This window comes from Nymphaea colorata, chromosome 8, assembly GCF_008831285.2.
Source record: "Nymphaea colorata isolate Beijing-Zhang1983 chromosome 8, ASM883128v2, whole genome shotgun sequence".
NCBI lineage: Eukaryota > Viridiplantae > Streptophyta > Magnoliopsida > Nymphaeales > Nymphaeaceae > Nymphaea > Nymphaea colorata.
In genome coordinates, this window is record NC_045145.1 from 14,065,994 (window position 1) to 14,079,362 (window position 13,369).

Below are 13,369 nucleotides of genomic sequence, written 5' to 3' on the forward strand. Positions count from 1 at the left end.
AATCTCTGCTCCATATGACACGGCTGTAGCATGACTTCTCTTTATTAGTGGAAACCTCACCGTGGTAACGGTAGAGTGGTGTGGCATACTCTATGTCACCTGAGTGCGGGTGCTGGTGCGGGTGTTGGAGCGACACATCTTAAAAAATTTAAGTGCGGCAGTACGGTGAGAGTATTTTATTATTTTTTAAATATAATAATATAAACCACAAAATTATTGAATAACAAGATCAAAATTACAATTTACTAATCATGATATCATTATCAATCATCAATTCAAAATTCAACAAGAAATATATATCATCAATTCAACATTCAACAAGAAATATATATCATCAATTCAACATTTAACAACAAATGTACTCTAGTTTTGAGTTCACAAAAATCATAGTTCATACAGTCATCAATACATATTCTTTATCATCAAACGCCTTCATACTTCATAGTTCATACATCAATACATATTAGATATTACATCATCATTAATAAAACAGAGTTATGTTCCACTTCCACCAATATCTCGATTTTTTTGAATGCTTTGAACGATACCATCATCATCAAATGCCTCAGCATGAATAACAGGATCAGAAAAATCCATGTTAGCAACATATAAGTTGCGTTCTCCATCGAAATCAAATTCATCTGGATTTACATCCCAATATTGCGATGATCCACATCTGCATTTATTAAAGATGAAAATTAAACAATTAAAAATATGTACCACAAAAATATAAAAAAACTAATACAACATAACAAATTGAGCAAAACAAAACAACCTAATAAAGAAATACATGTATTCATTTTCTTTTCTTGAAAGAAGACGCAAATTGGAATGCACATAAACCAAGTCCTCTGCACGTTGGCTAGTGAGCTTGTTCCTTTTAATGCTGTGTATATGACCATATATGCTCCAATTTCTTTCACAACACGATGATGTAACAGGTTGTGATAGTAACCTCAAAGCAAGTTTATGAAGTACGGGCATTTCTGATCCATAGGAAGCCCACCAATCAAAAGGACTCATGCCTTCTCTTGCTTGTGCTGCACCTTCTGAATAAAAATCTCTTAAAGAAAACTTGTTATATTCACACATAGCTTGTGTTTTGGTATAAGAATCTATAAAAAGTCTGTCCATACATGACATTCTTTGAGTGTTTAACTCAACATCTAGATGTGGAGTAACACGTCCAGGAACTCCTTTAATCCATTTTTTCGTGTAATGTTTAGGATTTAAAAAATGAGCCATGCAATGCAAGGGAGTATTGCTTTTATTTCATCTTTCAACTAATATTGTACTTATACGATCAAAGAACTCTGAATTATCAAGTACAATGTCTTTTTTTTCTTTTTTAAAAACTATACTCTGAATTTCTTCAATCATATTTTCTCACATTGCGTAAACTCGATGAAGCATAGGCTCATCTTTATCAACAACTCTCAACATGCACCAAATTGGTTGTGTAAAATCCAAAAAATATGCAATTTTATCCCACCATTTATCTTCAACAATAAGGTTTTTAATACTTTGTGCTTTAGCCTCATCTTCAACCCGATAAAAGCTCCGCTCTCTACTAAACACCATTTGAATAAGTGCATCTCGCACTCTTTGAATTCTTTTTAACATGACAATTATTGAAGCAAATCGTGTCTCTGCAACCTTTAACAATCTCAAATCAGAATAACTACTAAAAAGAGAATGCATGTTGGTGATTAATGATGAAATTTCTAATATTTCTTGCATCTTTTTCAATCTCTTGAATCCATGAGAATAGCTCATGTCCCTTAGGATCTACATCTTCACTTGGAGGATTGCATATGTCCTTCAGTGCTAAATTCAAAGTATGTGCAACACATGGAGTCCAATAAATATGTTGAAAATTATACCTCAAACTAAGTCCAGCACTTTTGCATAGAGCAGCATTGTCTGTAATGAGTTGCACTACTTTATCAGGACCAACCTCCTTGATGGCTTCTACAAATAATTGCTTCAAATATCTTGCATCTTTATATTCTCCAACGTATCAACTGCCTTCAAAAATATTGGTTCATCACGTGCAATGACAATGAAATTAATTAGTGGACGTCTTTGAATATCTGTCTACCCATCAGAAACAATTGATACCCCAGTAGTGTTTCCATTTAAACTTTTTTCTTTCTAAACTTTGCTGAACCTCATTTTTTTCATCATGAAGAAGTGATGTGCGTAACCTTTCTAAACCGGGAGGTAGATATCCTCATAATTTGCTATTTGCAAGCATAGTACAGGCCTTCTTCCAATATAGATTTCTGGATACATTGAAAGGAATGCAACTAGAATATAAAAACTTAGCAATCACTTTATCTATTTCTGCCCTTCCGCAAGAATCAAAACATGTCTCTATAGTCTTTCTTTTCCTATCAGAACTTTTAAGATTTGTCACAATAATACTTGTTTTCTTCTTGTTGTGTATTTCATCAGCACGATCTTCCAACCTCTTGAACTCTCGAGCTTTTTATGTAGAAATTTTTTTACATCCTCGAATTCCATGACCTGACAACTTCAACAAATGTGCCTTCATTCTTGTGTAAGATCCTACAAATGTATCTTCACAATGTTTGCATATGAAATGCACATTTCCACCACCGCCACTGCCCACATTTTTAGTGACGGCTTTCATTTCTTTCCATAGTGGTTGTTTTTCGGATGCTAATGCTTTACCAGATAGTGTAAAAGGCTTTGAAACATCACTTTCATTCACATCCACACTACATGAAGAGCCTATTGCAGGAGAATCTGAAGCAACTTCTCTATTTGCCATTTTTTATGGTTTTACCTTCAAAATTCAAAATAAAAAATTTCAAATATAACAAATTTAAGAATAAATAACATCATAGCAGCAAGAAGTCACTTATCACTGACAAAGGGAAAACTGAAAAGCAAGTTCAGCATGTGAATGGTATATGAAAACTGAAAAACAGTATCATGGTAATGGTAAAAGCAAGTTCAGCATGTGGCTTCTATTTTTTTTATTGGTAATGGTAAATCCTAGGTCTTTTATTTATGACTTACACTCTATTTTGTTTTTGTCCCAATGTTTCAGTGGAATTTCTCTTATTATTTCTTTCTTGTCCAGGATTCCAATCAAATCATCTAATTTCTGTGCATCCTGTTTCTAATTTGTTATATACTTTTGTATGATTACTAATTTGTTTCAAAACTTATTTCTACTTATGTGAGTTCAATATGTCAGAGTTCCCTGGCTACACGAAGGAAGAAAAAAATCCTGCAAGAAGCCCTTCCCTCTGGCTCTCGATAGTTGCTGCACCTTCGTCTTCAGGCACTTCCCCTGTCTCTAAAAAACTAGATAGCCTACAGCTTGCCAATGGAGAGTTTTAAGAGGTGGTTTGATTTCTTGGGTGTTACAGGGCAAAGGCCATCAAGTTAAAAAACATGGATGCCCTGTTTGTGATGGTTTACAGGAATTGCTTTGATGCCATGTCAATTAAAGAAGCTGAGATTACTGCGCCAAGATTTAAGTTAAAGGAAGTGCAGAATAGCTAAAGAGAAAAGGAAAAATCAAAATGACAGCTAACCATTTCAAGAAGAAGAAACAAACTATAACAGGGTCACAGCCGAGTTCATATCATACAATGCAACCATCGTTATGTACAGTACACGAAAACCAGCACAGGCTCAGGATTTCCCACAGAAACGCATTCTACGTATTCCTACGAACTCAACCTCTAGGGTGGAGAGCCAACAAAGAAAAGAACATCTGAGATTATGAATGCATGGCGGTGAGAGGGAGAGAACAGAGAAGAGTCGAAGATTTATCACCGTCGCCGTCGCCGTCCGTCAGGTTTCGTCGCCGTCACCGTCGGTCTCGCAGAGAGGCCAGAGAGTTCCGTCGACCGTCGCCGTCGGTGAGGGAGAGCCGAGCGTGACTGGTTGCGTGAGACGGTGAGAGTTGAGACGGTGAGAGAGAGAGAGTCGAAGAGAAGCCCAGCTACCAGTGTGCCCTAAACAAGTTAAAATTTTTAAAAACATTCAAAAACGCCCAAATTTTGGATGGAAAAGGTCATGAGCGGTTTGACCGCACCCGAATCGTGTTTGACAGGAGTCATGTTGACCCTTTTGGGTGCACACCTGGAGCGCACCAGCATCAGAATCGCATCCACACGGGTGCTGGTCCTATTTGGGCGCACCCAGGTATGATTGGGCATACTTAGTTCTCTCAACCACGTCGATTCTCTCTCTCACTCTCTCTCTCTCTCTCTTCTTGTACGTAGGAGAAAAAGCGAGAAAAAGAGAGACGCGGGCGCATATGAGGTGTGCGCCTCAAATGACACCACCGCTATAGGTTTTTGCAACATATAGTCATATAAGCTTGAACTAGCGGCGAAAACAGCACCGGTGTATCCCTGTAACGGTTTGAATCATCACCGGCAAAGATCTATAGCGGTTATTAATGTTCACCGCTACAAGCTGAACATATAGATAGACACGCACCAAATAAAATTTACAACCCATTAAAGAACACTTAAGAGCTTTGATGAAAATTTCAAGCTTTCTAAATAGCAAAGATCACATGATCTAAAGGTATGTCTCAAGAGATGGGTTCTTTCCACAACTAAGGCACGTAAAAGTAGTTTCTTTCATGAGATACAGTGACCATTATAGCGCCGTACCTGAAGTTCGTCCTTCATAACTTCCAGTTAATGTTTGAAAGCATCCATCCTTTTATTAGCTACCGTCTTAATAATCTATCTAAAACTGTTAACTAAATGCAGGGAAACAATGGAATAGGTTTTTTGAGAATTATGACGATTTTAAGCTCCGTAGAAGGTGATGTCTTGGCTGCTTGTATGCCATTCATTGTTCGAGCAACAAAATACATGGGTAGACATGTTGCTGAGCTTATCCCATAGTTTAAATCAAGACCTTAATTGACAATTCTGATTCATCAATGATAACACCCACACCCAGAAAACAACCAAGATGTCATCCCCAACTAAAACGGTTGTCACCTCCAATAAGCTTCCCCATAAGATTGATCCAGATTGTCTCCTCCCTTGAAGTGGAAAACAAAATCAAGTATGACTTGCCATATCAATCACACGAGAGAGGCAAGCAAAGCCAGAAAGGGCAGACCACAAATGAGAAGAAATCAAGGCAGGGGGGCTGTGACAAGAGAATGGGATAAATTCCAAACGATTTTTTTGCTACCATCAACTCCTTGTGGTTAATTAATAATTAAACTGATGAGGCTTTCGCTAGACATTAATTTGTTCTAAAGCGTAGGAGAGGAGAAGTGGAAAGTTTTGAAATTACGAGGTTCTTGCCCTCATAATGGCTGTGGGTAAAGATGAAGTTCTTGCCCAAGAGATCTTTTGTGAAGGAACGATAAGGTTCTGTACGCGTTGTCGACTCAATACTGACATGACGGATGACTCTATGATTTTGGGTTAGGTCCTCACAGGAAGAGGGAAAACTCGACAACCATGGTGGTAGGCCTGAGGTTAAGTGCACCTAGAGAGTGGAAAGGGGTACAAGCTCAGGGTGCTAGACCTTGGGAAGAAATTCTGAGAATGCCCTCTTACAGACCCGTATGGAGGATGGAAAGGCTCGCTAAGCTATTTTGTATGGCTTTTGGCATAGATTTTTACAAGCCCTACTAGCGTATTGTGGGAGATGAACTTGGCGCGACTATTAAAAATTTTTTTAAGACAGAAAAAATTGTGAAGAGCGTAAATCTGACCCAGATTGTGATGATTGAGAAGGTTCGATAGGCCATCAACGGGAAGGATTTTAGGCTAATTGCATTATGCTATGCTTACATAAAATAATGTCAAAGATCATGGTCGAGAGGATGAAACATATGCTGCGATGAATTGTTGGCACAGACCAGGTAGCATTTGTCACTAACAGGGTCATACAAGATCAAATAATCTTAGTTCATGAAGTATTTAACTGTTTGGCGAAAGCTAAAGGAAGTTCAGTCCTCATGAAACTGGGCATATCAAAAGCTTATGGTGGAGTTGCTTGTTGAAGTGAACTTTGATGAAATAGGATTCATCCAGTTATGGATTGACAGACTTATGAAATGCACTAAAACAGTCTCACTAGCAGTAGTGAGGAATGAGATATACGAGAAGATAAGAATAAAGGAGGAAGTTGATCAATGGAGGAAAAAGATATGGGAGAGTGATACCATTCCAAGAGCGAAATGGAGTCGCTATTTAGCATTGGAAGGTTAATTACTAAGGCTAGAGAAGTTGAAGAGTTTGGGAATTCAGTTGGCTAGCTGATGTTGTTTGTGCATTGGAAGGTTAATTACTAGCGCTAGAGAAGTTGAAGAGTCCATTTAGCATAGGATTCAGAATGGAAGTTTGTTGCAGGTGGGTTCAATATGACTTTCAGCTCATGAAGGTTTTTAAGAGAAGCTCTAATTTGGTGGTGGAGCAGGCCTTTTAAATCAAAAGAAAGCATTAGAAGCTGGCGCATGTCCTTCCCTGTGGTTATCTGGAATGTATATATGGAAATATCGTATGCTTTATGAGGAAAAGGTTAGCGTTTATAGTAATCTGCAGGCCTGTATTTGGAATGATATTATAAAAATTTGCTCTGGCCATGGTGTGCTTCAAAAAAAAAAAAAAGGGAATTAGCTTTCAATTTGGTGTAGCACAGGGATCAGGCCTGATCCTGCTGGCCATCCTTTGCAGACAGTAATGCCATTCCTCAATCAGCTTGCATCACTGTAAGTCTGTCAATGGGATGCAGAAGCTTGCCTTTTTTTCTAAAAAGTGCAGATGTCAATATCAGGTGATCAGAGATTCGGACTGCTGAGGCCCATCAGAAATGGGAGGCTGAGGAAGTCATAGCTGATCTCATGAGGCAACTTCCTGGTAACGTGAAGAAAGTATATTTTGTATGTGGCCATCAAGTTGGAAAAGGAAGCTGAAAACAGCTTGGCAAAAAAGGCCAATGGGGGTACGGGTTGTGGTGCGGCTCAAATGTGGGGCAGAAAGCTGATCTTCAGAAATTGCAGCCTTTCACTTGAAGTTCTGCAGTTGATTTCCAGGAATGCGATCACTAACTCTTACGTGACTTGGGATCATTTGCCTACTGTTTAGACTTTTATGACCCTGTTTCCTAAACTTGTGTCGTTTTTTTGGTTGATTTGATTGTTTCATTTGTTGAATAATTCGCATGCAAGCCTGCTGGGGTTTAGGGCTCCATCCCTTTATTTAAAATAAAAGAAAAGCACACAGTTGAACCATTGATTGGATTCTTTAATAATGGGGAGGGGCCCTAACCCCAGCAGCATTGCATTGGAACTAACAAAGAGCATATTTATTATCATTAGAACAAACACTAGGTTATATAAAGTGAAAATGAATTAGGATTTTAGTTATGATCCAAACAAACAAAACTTCAGCTTTACGTTTTATCAAATACACACTTACAACCCAAGTTTCTATGTAACCGGGTTTCATGTAAATCTAAGTTTAAAATGTGTCATCCAAATGAGCAATACGTTATTGGCATAGTTAATGGGATTCCTGAAAGCAACGCCATGCAACAAAACAAACTTTAGACAAAGAATGGTAGTTTCCTTGTAACTATGCACCTTCTTTTTTCTTTCCCTCAAAAGTGACTTTCCATTCCCTTCCTACCCAGGACGTAGCTAGGTTCTTCACCTAACACAGTACACCAATAGAGTCTTTAGTCTCTCTACATATATATACATGCGAGTAACATGTTCGGGGTCCAAGATGACAAAAATGTCCAAGTTTTTTTTTCATAAAATTACAAAAATGACTGAAACACCTTTCACACAATTTGACATGCTTGTCGTGCTCTATAGAAGATGCTCCTGGAAATGGCAGCTTTGGGAAGAGAGAGCATTTTCAAGGAGGATGGAGAACGAAAGGCACATATATATATGGGAGATGACTTGTAGATGGAACTCTCGAATGAACTCTAGGTGGATCATTCCTTGTCCTTTTGCTTTGCTAGAGGAGAGACTTTTTTTACATTAATTCTTATAATTAAATCCTTGAGCTTCATAAAAGCCTCGAAGTATTTGAATCACATGGCAACGCTGCTGCATTACTTTGTCTAATTTGTGTTGTAGCGATCAGGTGATACCTACCTGAATATTGACTCGATCAGCAGACACGTTGAATGACACAGTCATAGGATAGACATGTTCTTGAGACACAATAAAAAGAGTCGGCCACAGTTGACGGGGTCCAGAGTGTCTCCAAAGTCCGATTGCCCTCGTTTTGGACTAGATTCTATTAAAAGGACCGAAATGTAGCCTTTACATGTTAGGATCTCAATTTAACCACAAGACCTGGTTTTGTGCCTGATCCATTTGCCCCTCCGCATGCAATCCATTAACCACATTGGTTTCTACTGGTGATAAACCCACACCATTAATGCTCTTTCATCATGTGGATCCAAATTTTGTGTTCAGTATGCTTGATGCTGTGCCAGAAACGGTCGCTGAAGATGCAGCATCGATCAGCTTATAGTGACGGTTGTAGGAAAAAATGCACGTAATATCGGGGTGCCTGATCAGGTACATATGTATCACCTAGTTGCATTAAAAGTAAAACATTGCATCCAATAAGGGAGTTCACTCAAGTTTAAAAGCAGGAAAACAATAAGAGCTCTGCTGCTTCCTGCCTATAAAGGAGGCAGTCTTGCCCCGCAAAATTTGATATGGGGTCTTAGACCGAAGGGAAATCAGTTCGCTCTTTGATTAAGTCACCCAACAAGATTAACAATATGGTCACAACAAAGCTGCTGCATCAATTACAGCACACGCGTATTGCGCTTGGGCTCTGATACCGAGGAGAAGACCGACAGGGCTGGTCAGGCATTGCGTGTCGTCGTCTCGTCCGATGCACCATTTCGGGTCTCAGCTGCAATTGGGATGATGTTCCATTTGCTAATTCGACTTCTTGCTTTTTGGGCCTACATTAACACTCAGTTCAAGGGAAAGGTCTCAGATCACACTGTAAACAAATTTATGACTCAAGAATTAATTGTCGGCCATTATTATGATCTTCGATTCATCTGTCGAACCACGTGACGACCAGACCAACGTGGGTCATGCACAAAAACCAAAACAGCTGCATGAGCAATCCCAATCTGATCTGACCCAGATTAACTGAGTTCAACTCTTTAAGCCCATGGACCCGGAAACTGCCACAGAAAGATAGACAGGATAAAAGTTTAGAAACTGTACCTCCTTCTCCCAATCACAGCGGATTACGATAATTCCCAGTATTAGTGTCTGCACAGCTGTTCCTCCAATCATTCCACTCCAAAGTCCCTAAACAACGTTCCCAAAGTTGAGAGATTTCCCAAAGGCAGAATTTCAAAAGAAAGTGAGACGCATATGTAGATGCGCACCAGGACGCTGAGATCCAGAACCCAACAAAGCACAGCACCAACAGGAACCCCAACCAAGTAGTAGCATCCTATATTTATGTAGGCGACGAAGGCCTGCCATCCTGAACCCACTGCCACGCCTGTAAACAAGGAAGAAGAAGATGGCGCAACTTTTAGGGCCCATTAATTTGGCTACCAAATGTTTGTGGGAATTCACCTGAAAGGACAGGCTGAATGCTGTTGAGAAGAATGGTGAAAGCTAGTAATATGGCCAACTTTGACGCAGCTTGGAGAACCTCTGTGCTTGAGGTGAAGACGAGAAAAAATTCGTTGTGCAGTACAATTATGAGAATCCAGAAGATTATTCCGACGACCATCGACGTCGTTGCGGAGACAATGGTTGCAAACTTTGCTCCCTTCGCATTGCCGGCTCCGAGCTCGACGCTCACTCTAACTCTGCACGGTTTACCCACTTCATGATTGTGCAACTAGAAACGATCTAAATCAAAATATTCATTTTGGGAACAGCGTAGTTATCTAGGAGTAATGCTAAAAATGACATACTTCTCCACTGATTTGCTCCTGATGACTGGTTAAGGGGTGACAGGGCCGGTCATACTTCAGTGAGAATAAAATATCTACCTTTTTCTTCATACGATGGGAGAAAAAATTTGGTATCGTCAAACATATCATGTCAGGCATTCGTGACTTTAAAAAACCACGAAACAGAAGAGATTTTTCAGAAACTTCTTGAAGAATATTGAAAAAAAAGCAAAAAAGGAAAGAATCCTTCTTCGTCCTTTTGTTTCTAAAGTGAAACAGTAAGAAAATTCACTGGTTTTGGTTTTAAAGTCATGGCTGATAAAGTGGAAATGGATCGGTGGTCAACACATGGTAGGTCCCATCTTAATCCCTAATTGCCTAAAGTGAGATCATGTCTGAAAGATAAAAATTGAAAAATGATGCCGTTGGGGCGACGTGGAATTATTGTTCTGAAACTGCAACTGGTTGGCCTCACATTGATGAATTTTCTAATTGTGTAGATCACGTGCAACGCAGAACAGTAGTTGCTCGTGGCCCCAACTGCATCAATGTTTATTCTTTCAGTCATGATCTCTCTCTCTCTCTTTTATGAAACCCTCAAATGAAGGCTTCTGGCTAGTGACCAACATCTTGACAAAGTAAGGGCGTTTTGGTTTCTGAAATAAACTAGTCTGAACTCGTGAAAGAGATGCATGACCTTTCTCTATGCCTATCTCACGATAATAAATTTTTCATTCCCCGTTAAGTGCCATATGACCGGACAAAGGAAAATGCAGATACGTACCCTGTTGCAGCCAAGAACGCTATAGGAATCATATACTCCCAGCCATTGATATTCATGCTGTTCGAAAACCAAGGAACGTAGACTAATGTATCACAGAGACGAAAAATAAGAACAAAAATGCTCATTAATCGATGGCAAAATTTGAGAACAGAGATCAATTGCCTAACCATATAGAGAGTGCATCAACCGCAATCTCTGGATTCTTCACATTTCCGGCCAGCAAGACCAAGATTCTGTAGTACCAATACTCCAAACTACAGAAAAACATGAAGACGAAAAATTATCATGACTCGGCATCGCTGTGCGTGACAGACATAGGGAGAGGGAGAGCAAACCATATCATGACCCCTGAAGCAATGGACAGCTTGAGGAACTCCCAGAGACCTGCAAATGCTTCCATTGAGAAACCTGACCATGTTTGAGGGCACCCACCGCACACGACGTAGAGAAGAAGTCCCAGAGCTGGCAACCACCACCCTATGTTAAGGCTCACCGCGGCTCCGACAAGCCCAAGGTCGAGATAGTCAATGAAAAGCCAGCTCAAGACACAATGGACGGAAAACCCAATGGCAGTAACCCAAGCGATCACGAGGTTCTTCATCTGACACTGGAGGAATCTTTGCAGCGGGAACAAGAAGACGAAGGCAAAATGCTGAGGAATGAACCAGATGGCCAAAGATCCCGACAGCTCCGCTATAGCGGTGGTTTGTCCAAGGAATTTCAGGATGGGAGTTGCAAAGATGTACATTGGTAACAGAATGACGGCGAAGATGAACATGATGATGAAAGAACGTTGCAGATAGACACCTAGCATGGAGAATTTCCGAGCACCAAATGCTTGACCGCATAGTGTCTCCAGCGCAGATGCCATGCCCAACTGTCAAAATTTTAACATTCATCCTGTTATTCATATTTGCCGCACTCCGTTTGCGAAAGGGGCATATGTGAAGATTCGATGTGGATTTGATGATGTCTTCGACCTGGGCTATTTTGGCTGTTGGATTTGAGAGTTAAGACTGGAGATGGGTGCCAAGCCCATTTTCAACTAAATTTTGTGGAAACTACACTGTTGACCGTTCTGCTTCCTGTTCATATGATTAAACCTCGAAATCCAAATAAAAATCGCCTACTAGTCTATACCAAAGTAGCTTAGAAATTTGCAACTCGGGAGCTGAGGTGAACAAGAAGAATGAAATAAGCCGTGAAAGATGACCAAAGTTCGGGGCAATTCAATGAAGACAGCAGTAGTGGAGGCATTTGTGGGTTGACCAACCATCTATATTAGTGTTTCATTTGACATTCGCTTAGTTTTTTTTTTAATTAAGGATGACTGCTTTTTAAAAGAAGCTATGCCTCATCTTTATGACATTTTTCTTTGGGTTCAAAAACCATGTTTTAGAACCTTTTACAATTTAATCCAAATAAAAAATATATTGGAATGTGACAGTAACTACTTCAAAATTCAAACATAATACTCTTCCGCTCAATACACTACCACTCTTCCAAATTATTTATACACAAAATACACTTTGAGTTGAAGTATTAGTGCCCTTTAATCAGAAACTTTTGACTCTGCAGAAATACTATTTGGTCGACTGGCAGTTCAAACTCTGTTGTGATTCTTGAAAAACACCACTCTGTTTCTCACTGCTGGAAAGGCAGAGTGGAACTAAGGTCATGACGTCCGTCGATGTTGGCATGGAAAGCCACTACACGAGAGAAAATTTCGTAACAAGTTCTTCCTAATGACAAAAAGGAATCCGCACCGCATTCTATTTTATGCTCTACGATTACCTAGCAGCGGGGAAGATTAGAAGACCACTGTCAATCTCCTTGTATTTTGAAGTGAAAACCGACTCCATTTTCGAGCAACGTAGCAAAGCAGAGTGACTAGTCTATAGTGGGCGACGTGCACTATAATTGCAGAGAGAGAGAGAGAGAGAGAGAGAGAGAGAGAGGTACCATCAAGCCGAAATTGAAGCCAACAATGACGGTGCTGGCAATGGAGACGGCGGCGAGATCCAAGTCTCCAAGATGACCAACGAAGGCCTGAGTGACGACGTTCATCCCGTACGTTGCGAGCCTTGTGAACATGGCCGGCCCTGCTATTCTCCACAGCTTCTTGGACTCGACCAGCGTCCTGTGCAGCAGAGGCACTTCCTCCTTCTGCGCCCCATTCCCATCTAGCAGCGGCACGCTCATTTCCGCCATCTCTCCTTCAGCGCTCCTCGGAAAGGGCGTCTCAGTAAAAGAGAGGAGAGGAGGACGACACGAGAGACGGTTGGAGTCCAGAAGAGAGTGAAGGAAAGCATGTGTGGAACGGCACCTCGTTCCACTTCATCGTTGAAGGTATTGACTGTTAGGTGGGCGATCGGGGTGGTGCTTTGTGGATTTGGGCATAATGCATGTAATAGCTACTTTTTCGGGATTGCGTCCCGGCATGTTGGTGTACATTAGCCCGGAGCACATATCATTTAGTTAAGGATCACTTTCAACGTGATTCGGAGTTTCAAGAACAATTAGGCAAAGAGAAGGAGAGAAAAAGTGGAGAGCAGGATCTGTCATTGAAGTGGGTTGCATTGTAGATCAGGCCCCATAGAGTAACTTAGCATATCATATCCAAGTCTGTTGAGATCCAGATCAGTGATGCCCGGCGAT

At 40.3% G+C, this 13,369-nt stretch overlaps 1 protein-coding gene across 1 annotated transcript; it reads right to left on the reverse strand.

The window, feature by feature from the left end:
- Window positions 1–8,555: 8,555 nt before the first annotated feature.
- Window positions 8,556–13,020, reverse strand: LOC116258387 (protein DETOXIFICATION 27-like). Its single transcript, XM_031635518.2, has 8 exons — window positions 12,674–13,020; window positions 11,047–11,588; window positions 10,879–10,965; window positions 10,712–10,768; window positions 9,602–9,840; window positions 9,406–9,524; window positions 9,239–9,325; window positions 8,556–8,964 (listed from the first exon to the last, which is right to left on the reverse strand). Exons 1-8 carry the CDS (start codon window positions 12,920–12,922, stop codon window positions 8,863–8,865), a joined length of 1,482 nt encoding a protein of 493 aa, XP_031491378.1. The 5' UTR covers window positions 12,923–13,020; the 3' UTR covers window positions 8,556–8,862.
- Between the last annotated feature and the right edge of the window lie 349 nt (window positions 13,021–13,369).

Bases quoted from the DNA above. Each gene is read 5' to 3' on its own strand.
- LOC116258387 (XM_031635518.2), bottom strand. From the start codon at position 12,922: ATGGCGGAAATGAGCGTGCCGCTGCTAGATGGGAATGGGGCGCAGAAG. The intron at 11,589-12,673 runs GTACCTCTCTCT...AAATTTTGACAG, and splicing joins GCTTCAATTTCGGCTTGATG to TTGGGCATGGCATCTGCGCT. The intron at 9,841-10,711 runs GTACGTATCTGC...TAAACCGTGCAG, and splicing joins GCGTTCTTGGCTGCAACAGG to AGTTAGAGTGAGCGTCGAGC.